Genomic DNA, 13,787 nt, shown 5'->3' on the forward strand with positions numbered 1-13,787 from the left:
CCCTCCGCTTCTTCCCCCTCTCCTCCGGCAAGCGCAACTGCTACTCCCTCCCCGTCCCCTCCCCTCCCTCCCGGTTCTACCTCCGCCTCTTCACCGTCTACGACAACTACGACGCCAAGCTCCGCCCCCCGAGCTTCGACGTCTCCGTCGAGTCCACCCTCGTCTTCAGCTGGCGATCCCCGTGGCCCGAGCCTGTCGACCGCTCCGGAGCTTACTCTGACCTGATCGTCCCCGCGTCTGATGGACTTGTCGATGTTTGCTTCTACTCGATAGCCACGGATCCGCCAGTTGTTTCCTCTATCGAGCTGTTCGAGGTCGATCCCTTGGCGTATGATGCTTCTTCGGTTGGATCTGATCTAGTTCTTGTTAATTATGGGAGGTTAAGCTGCGGGTCGGAGCTTTTTGGACCCGGATTCACTATCGATGATGACAGGTTTGGCCGAGTTTGGAACTCTGATGCTGAGTTTAGAAACCCTCATTTGAAGATAAAAGCGCTTTCGTCTGGTGGCCGGAAAGTCCTCGGCACCGACCATGCTCATAATTACTTCCCGGCGAAGCTGTATGAGGCGGCGGTGACGACTGTTTCGAGCTCGGACTATTTGGAGTACATTTTGCCGGTTGATAGTAAGCTTGATTATATGCTGTGGTTTCACTTTGCGGAGATTGATTCAGGGGTGAATGGTAAGGGGAAGAGGGTTTTTGATGTGTACGTGAATGGGAAGAAGGTTAGGAGGATTGATATTTATAAGGAGGTTGGGGGGTTTTCGGCGTTTAGATGGCATTATGTTGTGAAGAACTTGACGAGCACCGAGATGAATGTGAAGCTTGTGCCGGTGACGGGGAGGCCGATTATCAGTGGGTTGGAGAATTATGCCATGGTTCAGTTGGATTTGTCTACTGTTCCGAGTCAAGGTAAGGACAAATATCAGGGGGGGGAACCGTATAGAGGGTCCTATAGATAAAATCATTTAGAGGAATCGGGTCTTGACACATGTCTTTGTCCGAAAACACAAAAGAGACAGTTGTTTTGGCAGAAAAATAAAGTTGGATGTTTATTAATCATCATCAGATGAGTTTAAGATTCATGTCAGGCGAAACGTGTTAAGATCCTCTCCCTCTTCCGCAGGATTTTTATGCGAGGTGTGGGGATGTTGGTGGAGGCTGAAATGTGCTTTGTTGAACTTGATCGTTTGCTTGTTTGTTTGATTTGTTTTTCCAGTGAATGCAATGAAAGCATTGAAGGAGTCGTTGAAGGTACCGGATAGGATGGGATGGAATGGGGATCCTTGCGCGCCTTCGAGTTGGGATGCTTGGGAGGGGGTTACTTGCCATAGGAGTCAGGATGGGAAGTCTCTTGTCATCACGCAGTTGTGAGTAATACTTATCTGTTTACCTTTCATTTTGGGATATATGCATTTTGTTAGAGAACATTTTGGTTTTATGCTATTTTTGGTTGGTATAGTAGCTTTTGTGGTCATGTATCAATATATAAAACAGCAGCTTGCTAATAGTTTTCTCTTACAATTAATTAGTTATTTGGATATCATTAATTTTTTCACTGTAATTTCTTTAAACATGGTTGCCTTTAAATTATCTTCTTCATTAGAGAACTTGAATGAATCCTAACAATAATGACTGAACTGAGTTCACATTATCTTTTGACAAAATTCCTAGTCAAATATGCTGTACACAGTATCAACTTCATATCTAACCAAAAAATTAATTGATTTTTACTTAAAATGACCTTTTCTCTTGAGAATATATGCACACAGCTCTACAAGAACCGCATAGCACCCGATATAGCCTTTATGTCATATATTTGGTGTTACATGAATCATATTTCTATATTAGCCATGCGGCATGGGTATTTCTGTTATTAAGCTATATCCAAGTTTCGAACACCGACATGCCATGTTGGATATAGACGTTTTCTCAGAGTCTCTTTCAATTTGTGTCAGATATTTCACAAAAAAATGTCACCAATTGTACAGTACATGTTTATTTGAGACACTTGTACACTTCTTCAACACGTCCAACACTTCGCATACACTTCTTTCCTGTTAGCTGTTCAAGATATTTATTTGTTTTCACTTATACATCAAAGAGTACATCTTAGTGAACTTGCATAGAACTACAATAGGTGTAGGTATGTCTGAATTTCCTGTAGAAATTTGAAGAGCTTAGGCCTATTAATTTTGATAAATCATCAAAATATAGACATTCAATAAGTATTGAGCTGAATAGCTGCTTGCTGCCCTGTGCTGAACGCTTCATGCTTAGTAAAATGGGTTTGGTAGGAAATGCCACTGAAAAAGCGCTTGCTGCCCTGTGCTGAACGCTTCATGCTTAGTAAAATGGGTTTGGTAGGAAATGCCACTGAAAAAGCTTTGGCTACTGTGGCCCCTTCTACAGTCTGAGTGTAAATAACAACTATTCCATTTGCTTCCACATTTTGGGCTTCATAACATTTGTCCAAACAGGAGTACAATACCATCTCTCCATAGAAAATTTCAGAATCTAGAAATAAAACTTTATAGGCTCACTAGATGGAAAGTGAAAACTTAGCAAAATTTACCTCTCGTGCTAGTCTATGTTTTGGTAACTTACTACACAAAAATTACATTACATCACATTTTAACAAACTCATGAAATATCTAAAGCCATTGGTTTTGTCCGCAATTAAATGCACTAAATCAATTTGTAGGACTTAAATGCTCCTTTTGCTGCTAACAATTAACATCTGTTCAGGTTAGATGCTAGCAGATTTTCCTTTTTGTGCAACAGCAAAAACTCATGCGAGTTACTTAAAATACACAATCAGCTCACTGAAAAGTGAAAACACATAATGACACTCTTGTTTTAGTTTATACATATCTTCAATCCGGACAAAGTTTTGACAAGCTGGATGTGTGGAGGCTGTTCCTTATTTTCTCTGACTTCTATGACTTGTATTGAAATCATCAATTGCTAGCTTGATGATGCTTAATGTTCTCTCCTCAGCATTATCAAGCTTGCCTTTACATTACCATTTGTTAAATCTCAGCTTTTTTCATCATCTATGCCGGCTTCCACATCCTGATAATTCCTTGCAATCCTTATTTCTTTGTGTCATTAAAGTTCACCAGCCCCCTTTCCTCATGTTACTCTTGCAGTATTAATTCTCTTGCTCTCGATTTTATATGGTGTTGTGTATCTATAAAGGGATAAACTATAGAGAATATTCTACTGTTTTATGCTTCTGCACATAAAACTTATTTGTTCCAATACGTGCATGTCTATGCATGTATTTTTAACATGGATCACATATTATGAAGTTATTCATGAAGGTCCTATACATGCATCTGCAACTTCTCTTGTTATTAAGGTTTTAATCACCTTTGACTGAAAAGGACAACTTTGTATAATACATCCTTCACATTGGCCCTTCTCTGGTGGATGCAGGGATCTTGGTAGTCAAGGACTGAAAGGATATATCAGTGATCAAATTAGTCTCCTAACAAACTTGGTAAGCGTGTAAGTATCAATCTATTTCGTGTCTTAAAGCATGTAACTGTTTTCTATATTTTGCACTTTAATATTAAAGTTAATGAGATGAACTTTACTTAAGCACCTGGTGATCACCCAACAAGGGTATGTGCTAATTTCTATCTCTACTGATCCATATATATTGACAGTGGATGTTTTGTAACATATATATCTCGTTATGAAATATGTTCAACTAGTTTTGAGTGGTGCACAACAGATTTTAGCGTTTTCATCAAAGCCCCCAAGTCTTAACCATTACTCAAATAAATAGCCCAAACCTATTCTTCTTATCATGAACCGCTTCTAAGGTCTTGTCCAGTTCACTGTATAATTATTGTTCTTGCAGGAAATTCAGTCATAATTACTTTCAATTCTGATTATATTCTTAGTCACTGTATAATTATTGTTCTTGCAGGAAATTCAGTCATAATTACTTTCAATTCTGATTATATTCTTAGTTTTTATGCTTTGGTCTTAGTCTGTGTATATATTGTTGGTCTTGCAGTAACTTAAGCTCCAATTCACTGAGTGGAACACTGCCAGCAGGTTTAGGTCAAAGATCTCTAGTGAAATTGTAAGTGGATTGCACTTCATTTTCTGTTTTATACTTTGCTCTTTAATCTTCCTTTGTACTGTTTAAGTTTTCTGGCCGAGTTTTGCTCGAGCTAAAATTTAGTGTATCTTCCTTTGTGCTTTAACTTTCAGGGATTTGTCTACAAACCAGTTTTCTGGTAGTATTCCCGACAGCTTAGACTCATCCAAACTCCAACTTGTGTAAGCAGCTTCTTTCCTGCCTCAAACAACTGTCAATCTTTCTATATACAAATAGTGAAAGTCCATGGTAAATGTATTTACTGTTCATGAATTATTCAATCGCCGTATCTTAAAAATATATATTCTAATTCTAGTGTGCTTAATATTTCATACAAGTAGACCAGAAAGATTAGCCCTTCCCATGGAAATACTTCCCCCTTGTCTAGAAAAACCAATACAATTAGTATTTAGTGTTAATTAATTTTTGAGACAGATACATACACATGGATTGAGAAATGTGTATGCAATGTGTATCTAAGTTTGTGATTACTGTTGCACTGTAAATAATTTTTCAACATTATTAACCTAAAAACGTGTGGTGGACCATCTCATGGATAATCCAGAAAGCTCATCATGATCTCCATCAGCTAAAATATCAGTATTAAAGATTGGAGAATTTGATGGTATCTCTCCCATCAAGTGATTTTTTGATATGAACGATGTTTTCAATAACATAACAAATTAGACCACCTGGTAATGAGTTAGAAGTAACGGAATCATGATATCTTTTCCTACTGATGTTTTTAGTTCAGAATACATGACATTTAAATGCAAACTCTACTCTATTCAAGTTGATACAGGCCATGTGGAGTGCCTAAAATTCAAATGAGTTTGAGTTTTCTTGCTTATGCATCATTTAGACATAAAATGACAACATGGATGATTGCAAATTGCATGACAAATGATATATTGTTAACCCAAATATACAATCATGATACGGACATTGTACAACCCCTACGAATAATCTTTTGTTGGGTTTGTAAAGTTTTAACTATAGATGCTAGAGTATTGTTGACCATCCTTCTACGAATAATCTTTTGTTGGGTTTGTAAAGTTTTAACTATAGATGCTAGAGTATTGTTGACCATCCTTCTTTACATATTTGATGCGCGGGGCAGAAAATTTCGAATCCCCTTTTAAGGCATTCAAATGGATGTTGAGCAACTTGAATAGTCTGCATATTTGAATTGGAGGGGTTTGGCTCCAGATCCTTAGCATGACCTCCATGCTCAAACAACATATGCATAACTTTTTCTGAAGTTTATTTGTCTATGCATTAGTGTCTGCCTGTCTGGAGATCAATCTATAAAATTGGTGTGTGCAATGTAGTTTGGCTTCTAACAGAAAAATCAATACCTTTGGACCTTCCTTAACTCCTAGTAACTCATCACATCAGCAAATTGTCATATAATGTAATATAGTAAGGCAGGTCTTGTGAGCCATCTGTAAGAAAGTCTTTTAACTATTACACAAAAAATTCATTGAAACTAATACTTGCTAGATAAGATGCATTTATACTCTTATCTCGTCTCCCTAGTTTGTTTCACTTATTCCTCATAGCATTCTTGTTTTTGCTAGTCATTGTCAGACACGTTGCTTCTTAATTATCCAACGTCACAGGGTATCCTATGATAACATTTCACTCTAGATGTACTCCACTTGAATCATCTTGTTTTAATTTGATACAGTACATGTTCCTCAATCTCACTACAGAGTACAGAGACAAATGGTTTACCCTAAATTGCGGATGCAATCATTTGAATGATATTTCTTGACCATTAGTCTGCACAATATGATGACTGAATTAATGCTAAGATGCCAGTTTAATAGTTAACATATGATTTGATGATCTAAGATTTGAACAGTGAGCAAAACTTGTATTTGAAGGACATTAGTTTTGATATGACACTGTTGGCAGATAGTACTGCATTACTATTTAAAATTTTCAATCTAGAAAATATATTACCAAGAGAATTAAAATGATTTAGTAGTGTTAGAATATATGAAAGTATATTCCTTCTGGTAATATATCGTTTCCTTGTTTTATATCTGTAAACTAATTTTGATCTCTTTTTGCAGGTTGTTGAATAATAACGAATTGGATGGACAAGTTCCCGATAAACTTTACTCAATTGGCGTACATGGCGGAGTTATAGAGTATGTACTATCATAAGCATTTACATTCTTTTATGTTGCAGTAACTGAAATTATGAAGCTATAATTTGCATTACTTAACATTCTGGCATGACTGTGAATGCATTATTTTTATTATTCTTTGTGGTTTAATGTTTAGAAGAATTATAACCATGTTAAGGTACTTTGTTTCTTTTCATACATCTGAGCTTAGTTACAGTATGTTGTATTAATAGGATTCTCAAAGACCTACTTATATTAGGAAGGGTCTCTTTTTATGAAGATTCAGAACTTAAACAAAGAAAACACTTAAAAGGTAAGGATCAGAGAACACTGATATGGATTTTGCTTTCTTCAAGCAATCTGCCAATTGAACCCTTCAAGTTATAATGGGAAGATCCAGATAATACTATTGGAGGTTCTGCAGAAATATGTTAGTACAGAAACAGTGATATGGATAAATGAAGAGTTCATTGAATTTCACCAATTGTAGACATAGATTGAGAGGTGGTTCAACTTTCAACTTGACTACATCCACCTACCTAGCACCTCAACTCAACTAGAATTTCACAACTTCCACTATTAAAGACTTCTCCCAAAGCCCAATAGGTACAAACTGCTAACTTCACAGCCCTGTAAGCTGGATTCAACACTCTCCTGCACTTCACACCCTTGAGTTAGCAAGACCGAACCACATACAGGAAGTTGAATACTTCCAACTCCACCGTACTCAACACCTTAAGCTTGAAAGACAGAATCTCTGCTAACACCAAGGGAGAAACATTAATAGAGATAAACTCGTGTTTTCTTAAAACAACAAGGAGACCTAAGTGAACCAAACTTAATAAAAGTAAAAGTAAATGAGGTTCTAGTGGTTCTAAAGCACTTAATGGTAAGAAACTTTTGGCACTAAGATGAGACAAGCCAGGATTTCTACAGGCAATCTGCAGTTGGAATAGGGAACACACACCCTCACAAGATGTAATTTTTTCTCAAAGAAGCTAACAAAAGTTTCAAACTAAAGAAAAAATTGTGAAAATATATTTCATGCTTGAGCTTGAAGATGAACAGTAACTTTGGCTCTTAAGACCTGATACTTGCTTGAGGATTAATGACCTCAACCATAGGTTATAAATAAGCCAAGTAAAGAAGTTTTAATGGTAGCACTTAGTACCGTTGTGAATCAGAAACTAAGACCCTTCAATTCATAGGAGGTCACGAGAAAGAATGCATGTCACTTTATGGTCATTGGTCAGTAGAAGAGATTCTTGCCAAAAGAGGTAAGTCGACTCATTAGCATTTAACGCAAAACTAAAGGCTTTTTGGAATCTTGACTCTATTGGGTCAAACAAGCTTCAGCCATGAGTCAAAAGCAAGACAAATATTAGCTGAAATGGGTTACGGCTGAACGTGAAGTCGAAAATATGTTTTAGAGAAAATCTGCCAGGTTTCATCAGTTTAGAGAGATAGAGGAACTAAAATTGGAAGAACCATGGAAAGAACTAAAAGAGAGATCATGAAAAGAACTAAAACATTTCCAAGGTTATTAGTTCAGATTCCTAGTGCTAGAGTTTTCTTATCTTCAGAGACATTAAAAACACCTAAGATTCAAGACGAGCTTCAAGCAGCATGCTTCAGCTCCACTGAGCTCTTCAAAGCCATGAGCACTTGGTTGAGTGTCTCGGATCAAACTTGAACTTTGTGAATTTTCTTGATGCTCATGAAAAATTGAATATGTATTGAAACTTGGAGTACCTAGATCATCCATTAAATATCTAGCCCTGAAATATCAACAGAATTAAGAAAAATAAATAGCATTAAATATTCATTTAGTTCATTAATTAAAACATAGGATTCAAAATATTCTCATCAGAAATACTATTTCGTATGAAAGACTGGTAGTGCTAGTTCTGAAATATATCTTGGCTAGTGCATCTGAGAATAAAGCAATCCCATACTTGAGGCAAGCGGAGAAGAAAACAAGTACTGTTTTGGAGAAGAGACAGCTAGGAAGAAGAAAAAGTGAAACGGTATAAAATCAAAAAAATGCTTCATAACTACATGTTGATATCCTGAGATCCAACAACGAAATTAGCGGGTAATCCCGAGTTTAGCAAGGGGGCTTAAGGTTGATATGAGTAATGTGAGTTTCCTCATCTCTTTTGAAGATCAGTCCCCTGTCTGTATAAGTGAGCTGCACAATCACACTCGTTAGAGGACCGTAGTTGGGTTCTCCGGTGGTTTCTCTGATAATCAAGTCAATATTTGAGCTTGAGTAGAAAAGATACCAATGACTGAAAATAGTTCTAATTATGCATAAGTTGCATACTTGTGGCCCTCCTGGGGGCTTCCTCTTGTCCCCTCTGCTAGTAGACAATAAGCTCATATACATATCCACCTGAGAGGGTAAATATGTAATTGTGGCTGAGTCCAAGCAGGCAGCTGACTTGACAGACAGTTGACAGATGTCAGCTGTGGGTGGCATGAGTCATCCGAGTGGTTAGTGTAAAGCGACAGTCGCTGCTTAGTGTTGACTGGGTCTGATGAGTTATGAAGACTATGAGGGCTAGAGCAATGATGACTTTGACCGTGCATTTAATATGATGGTGACTGGCTGTCGGCGGGGGGTCGAGAATACATTGTCTCTTTAGTCATCCGGCTGAAGATGGACAAACACAATCTTTTTAGTCGGCTATGCAAGTTATCAGCCGATATAGCGAGTCGAGTGGGGGTGCTCAATAGGATCGATCTAGTGGGTAGGTCGACAAGTATCATCTTTTTAGTCGGTCACGTAAGTTATCGGTCTATGAAGTCGGCCACAGGAGCAGATCGAGTCGTCTGGGCTCTGATCATGTCTGATCTGGCGTGGAGCAGGACACGTATCGACTGCATATGTGATTGAGTCATCCTTGATTGTATGTGGTGGAGATTGAGGAGGTATGAGGGGTGATGAGTCATGGAGACTCGTGGCACTCGCAATGATGAGGATAGACAGTTGTCGCTGCTGAGTTCGAGGTCGAACCGCCTCTTGACTCGGCTCTACAAGAGGGACGACAAGTATCGCCTCTCTAGTCGGCCTCACAAGATGTTGACCCAGCTCTGAGTGAATGAGGGTGATCGACTCGATTGGTGAGGTCGAGTGCTCTTTTAAGGTACCATGTAAGTGTGCTTTGGCTCCTCCTTTATATGAAAGTCTTCTATCATCATTATACACGACTTCTTGATTGAAATGTGGTTCTCTATGGTTCACAAGTTGAAACTAATAAAACTGTGGTAACGATTTACAAGGTTCTGAGACCAGCATCAACCTTGTTATTTGGTAAAAAGTTGAAAATTAAGAATAGAACCATAAACCTAGAGGGTCAAGTAACATGTAGAATAACCAACCATAAATAAGTAGCTTCCTATCAGGCCATCAATGCCTCTCTGGATCTTAAGATACATGGTAATTTGCTAATGGTTAAGGATGCCTCATTGTTGATTTGGCTTCCTCTTTATGTGAGAAAGATTTTTAACCCTTTGATTTTGCATTCTTAGAGGCACTGCAGCAGTTTGAATCATGGCCAATCTTCTGTTTAGAATCTGTAAATATGGAATCATTGTGTGCGAAATCAATATCTGGATAATTGCATTTGCTAGTGAAATTGGGTGATTCTTTTTCTGTTTTATTACCTTTTTTGTATAGTCTTTCAGGTAATAAAGGCTTGTGTGGTGTACCAACTCTGCCACCATGTCCCTTTTTCTGGAGCAAAGGGTTATCCACAGGTGTAAAAATTGCTATAGGCCTTGCATGCGCTGTTGTTCTCGCATTGATTGTCCTGTTAATTTATATAGGTGTAAAAATTGCTATAGGCCTTGCATGCGCTGTTGTTCTCGCATTGATTGTCCTGTTAATTTATATCGTCTGCATTAGAAGAGGAAAAAATGACTATGATTTCGGACTCCCGCAAGACTTAATATGTGAGTACTGAATTTTTGTCAACTATTATTTTCTTCATTCTGTATACTGTCCTTATTTTTACTTTCGCACGTCTTGCATTATCATCATTATTTTGCCTATGCTTATTTTTCATAATTTGAAGTATAGTGACTCCATTTTTAGATGTTTTGTATACTTGACCAATTTACATGTCCAACCTCCAAGAGCAACAATAATAACAAAAATGAGTGAAAATTATATCACAAGTTCAAAGAAACTCTTTGACATGTGTTTCTTGGACTCTTTGAAGTTCTCTTAATATTACAATCTGGCTAAAGATTTTTATGGTGTAAGTTCCTAGCAAATCAAATATGTTTCCTGCACAATTTCATAGTTCAAGATTAAGTCTTCCACAGTGCAGGGCCCACTAACTATCAACCTTGGTTCTACTTACAATTTGGATCTCTAACTTGAACTCAGTGAAGGCCTAGCCAGGGAGATCAGAACACAAGCACTTCTAACCTCATTTGGGAAAACACGCTAGTTCAGTAATGAGTTTGTTTAAACTAGATAACTAGTAACTTCTAAGCACAACAAAGAAAACTATAACAATTATCTAGTTCCTTTGACTTCTGGTAGTGGTAGCCGTATGCATTCAAAGTTGTTCCTTCAAAGTTCCAGGAACAATGTGTCCCTTTAAAATCACGTGGTTTGTTTTCTATTCCTATATTTAGGGTCTCATTTAGTAATATCCTCCTGAAGAGTGGATGATAAAATGTGCATGTTTGCAACAAGTTCGCAACTTTTACTGCCTACCGAACTTTTTCTAACATCTCGTCTTTAAATGAAAATCCTTTTTTTTAATCTTCATTTAGTTTGGGGCTTCTGCCTATAGTTTCCTTCAACTCAGAAAATTTATGGTACATGTTATTTGTGCCCAAGTACCTTTCTGACATTTTCCTGTGCATCACATTCTGTTGACTAATCAATTGCACAGAACCATTATCATTGTGACTTCAATAACCCATATAATTTTATGGTACATGTTATTTGTGCCCAAGTACCTTTCTGACATTTTCCTGTGCATCACATTCTGTTGACTAATCAATTGCACAGAACCATTATCATTGTGACTTTGCATCACATTCTGTTGACTAATCAATTGCACAGAACCATTATCATTGTGACTTCAATAACCCATATAATCATTTGTAGACTATTTTTAAGCATTATTTTTTATTCACCAAGTCTTCACTTAATCCCAAGGTCCTTACTTTCATATGATTCCCCCTGTTCTCTCTCAGCCATTGCTGCTAAAAGAAACCGGTATCAGAGACAGAAATCATTGATGCTTTTAGAGATGGAATCTTCAGAAGGTGCTGCTAAAAGAAACCGGTATCAGAGACAGAAATCATTGATGCTTTTAGAGATGGAATCTTCAGAAGGATATACACCAACCCTGAATTAGTTATACGTGAGAGCAAAAGATGATGAAGCAGTATCAAACCAATGCTCGGTTTTTGAATGAGTGGCGAGGTTCCACTGCAGAAGTTGTGCTTATTTTTTCAACTGATTTTTTTTTTCGGTTTTTGAATGAGTGGCGAGGTTCCACTGCAGAAGTTGTGCTTATTTTTTCAACTGATTTTTTTTTTTCTTCAAGACGGTAAGCCGGTGTTACCCAGTGTTGCGGGGTATTGCAATGTCTGAAGAATGATCGTGATATGGGACAATTTCGTCTTTTCGATGGTGTTCAAGCCCTTGTAAGTCCTGAGTTAATTGTAACACGTACGTGTATATTATTTATACATAAGCTAGTTTAGCGCGGCCAAATTTTTGTTCCTTTTCTTGCCCAACTCAATTGAAATTGTATGTTTGCCTGATTTTTTTTTTAATTATATATTTTTGCACAAAGGAGTTGATGCGCTTTATTGTAATTTAATTTTCCATGGAACATCACGCAGTTATTTCTATTGTCCATAATATTTTGAGTTACAATGATCAGGAAATTATCAGCTTGTAGATTTTTCTGTTGTTATTGTCTGGTAGATGTTGTTCATTTATTGCGGAGTTATCTAATACAGGCAAATTGTTGTTGTTACTAAACTATACAGCAAATTTGTGAGCTAGAAGATGAAAATATAATGTAGCAGAAAGACGATCAGGATATTATTTTACCCGATCAATCTCCGTCCTCGTCTTCAAGCCTTCGCGAACTTTATGGCAATCAGTAGCATCCAGTTTGCCTTCTCAAATAAGATGCATTAACCTCGCCCCCTCCCCAAATGCAAACCTCCTTCCTTTCTTTCTCTTTCTCTCGGTTTTCTTTCTAATGCTATTAATTTTTTTCTAATAAAGAAAAAAAATAAATAAAAACATATGTTTCATGTGAGAGAGGTACAAGTTATGTAAAGACCGAAACATTAGGGTGGGGCTTATTTTTTAAGTTAAACTAGCTTTTAAGCTTTTTTTTTTTTTTTTTTTTTTTTTTTTTTTGGAAATTTTTTTTTTTTTTTTTTTTTTTTGTATCTATGGTAAAATATTAAATAAGTTAACTTATAAGCCTCATTTTGAAATACACCAGCTTTAACTAGTTTATAAGCTCATCTAAATAAGTTACGATTGACTAAAAATTACTACTCTATCCAAGTAATTTTCATAATATTTTTATCATAAAAGTTAAAAGTCATTAATAAAAGCCGGCATAACTTATAAGCTTAAAAAACAAGTCTTCTCAAACACCCTTAAGTACTTGCTTTTCAATTCTAAACTATTAAATTTTGTTCCTACTTATCCGTAAATTATTTTTCTCTCCTACCTTCTCTTCTAAACAAACAATTATATTTGTCACCGCTTACATCCTACAAAAATTTTCGGTCTCACTTTACTCTTTGAACTACCATTTTCGTTAACATTGGGGTTTTGGGAATTTTAGCTTATATAGTTTATGTGTTTTTTCTATATTAGTTCCCCAAATCTACATATTTTTAAATTAAACCTCCCAAATCCTTTTGTTTTTCAATTAGTCCCCCGAATCTTTTAACTTGGTGCTAAATAAAGGGACCAATTTGAAGACACTTACAAGATTTAGAGAACTAATATTAGAAAGATTTGGGAGACTAATCATACTCCCTTTAAAAGTATAAGTTCGGGAAAATCTTTTCATGGTTAATATTATCCTTAACTTTTTTGAATATTACATTGTTATCTTAATCTATTCTAATTATCCTATATTCTTTAAAATCGTAATTAAATGTTTTATCCTATTCATAATGAGACTTAACGTGTTATTGGATAAAGAAGATACGTTTGATATAATTCAAATCATTTACTTATTTCAGTTCGTAGAGAATTATAAATATCCCTTGCATAATTTATAATTTATATAAAAAACCTTTAAATTTTCAAAAATTATAAACGAACACTCAAATTGAAAATTTATAATAGAAAAAACCTGAGAATTTCTAGCTCATTAGCAAATTAAAAATATACGAATTACAAATAGTTTATAAATAATTTATAATATGTAAAAAAGGCCTATAAGTTTTAAAAAAAGTTGTAATAAACCCCTAAAATTTATAATTTACTAAAAACACAATTATATTTTCTAATGTATAGA

At 36.2% G+C, this 13,787-nt stretch overlaps 1 protein-coding gene across 1 annotated transcript; it reads left to right on the plus strand.

Moving 5' to 3' along the window:
* Positions 3-11,748, plus strand: LOC109840854 (putative leucine-rich repeat receptor-like serine/threonine-protein kinase At2g14440; the record flags this gene model as incomplete). The annotated part of the gene is made up of 10 exons (XM_020409656.1): positions 3-912; positions 1,220-1,370; positions 3,442-3,513; positions 4,031-4,099; positions 4,231-4,299; positions 6,199-6,276; positions 9,938-10,017; positions 10,087-10,212; positions 11,476-11,547; positions 11,617-11,748. Coding segments are annotated over 10 exons (1,650 nt in total), but the record flags the coding sequence as incomplete, so codon positions are not given.

The sequence above is a fragment of the Asparagus officinalis genome, chromosome 1 (assembly GCF_001876935.1).
Source record: "Asparagus officinalis chromosome 1, Aspof.V1, whole genome shotgun sequence".
Taxonomy (NCBI): Eukaryota; Viridiplantae; Streptophyta; class Magnoliopsida; order Asparagales; family Asparagaceae; genus Asparagus; species Asparagus officinalis.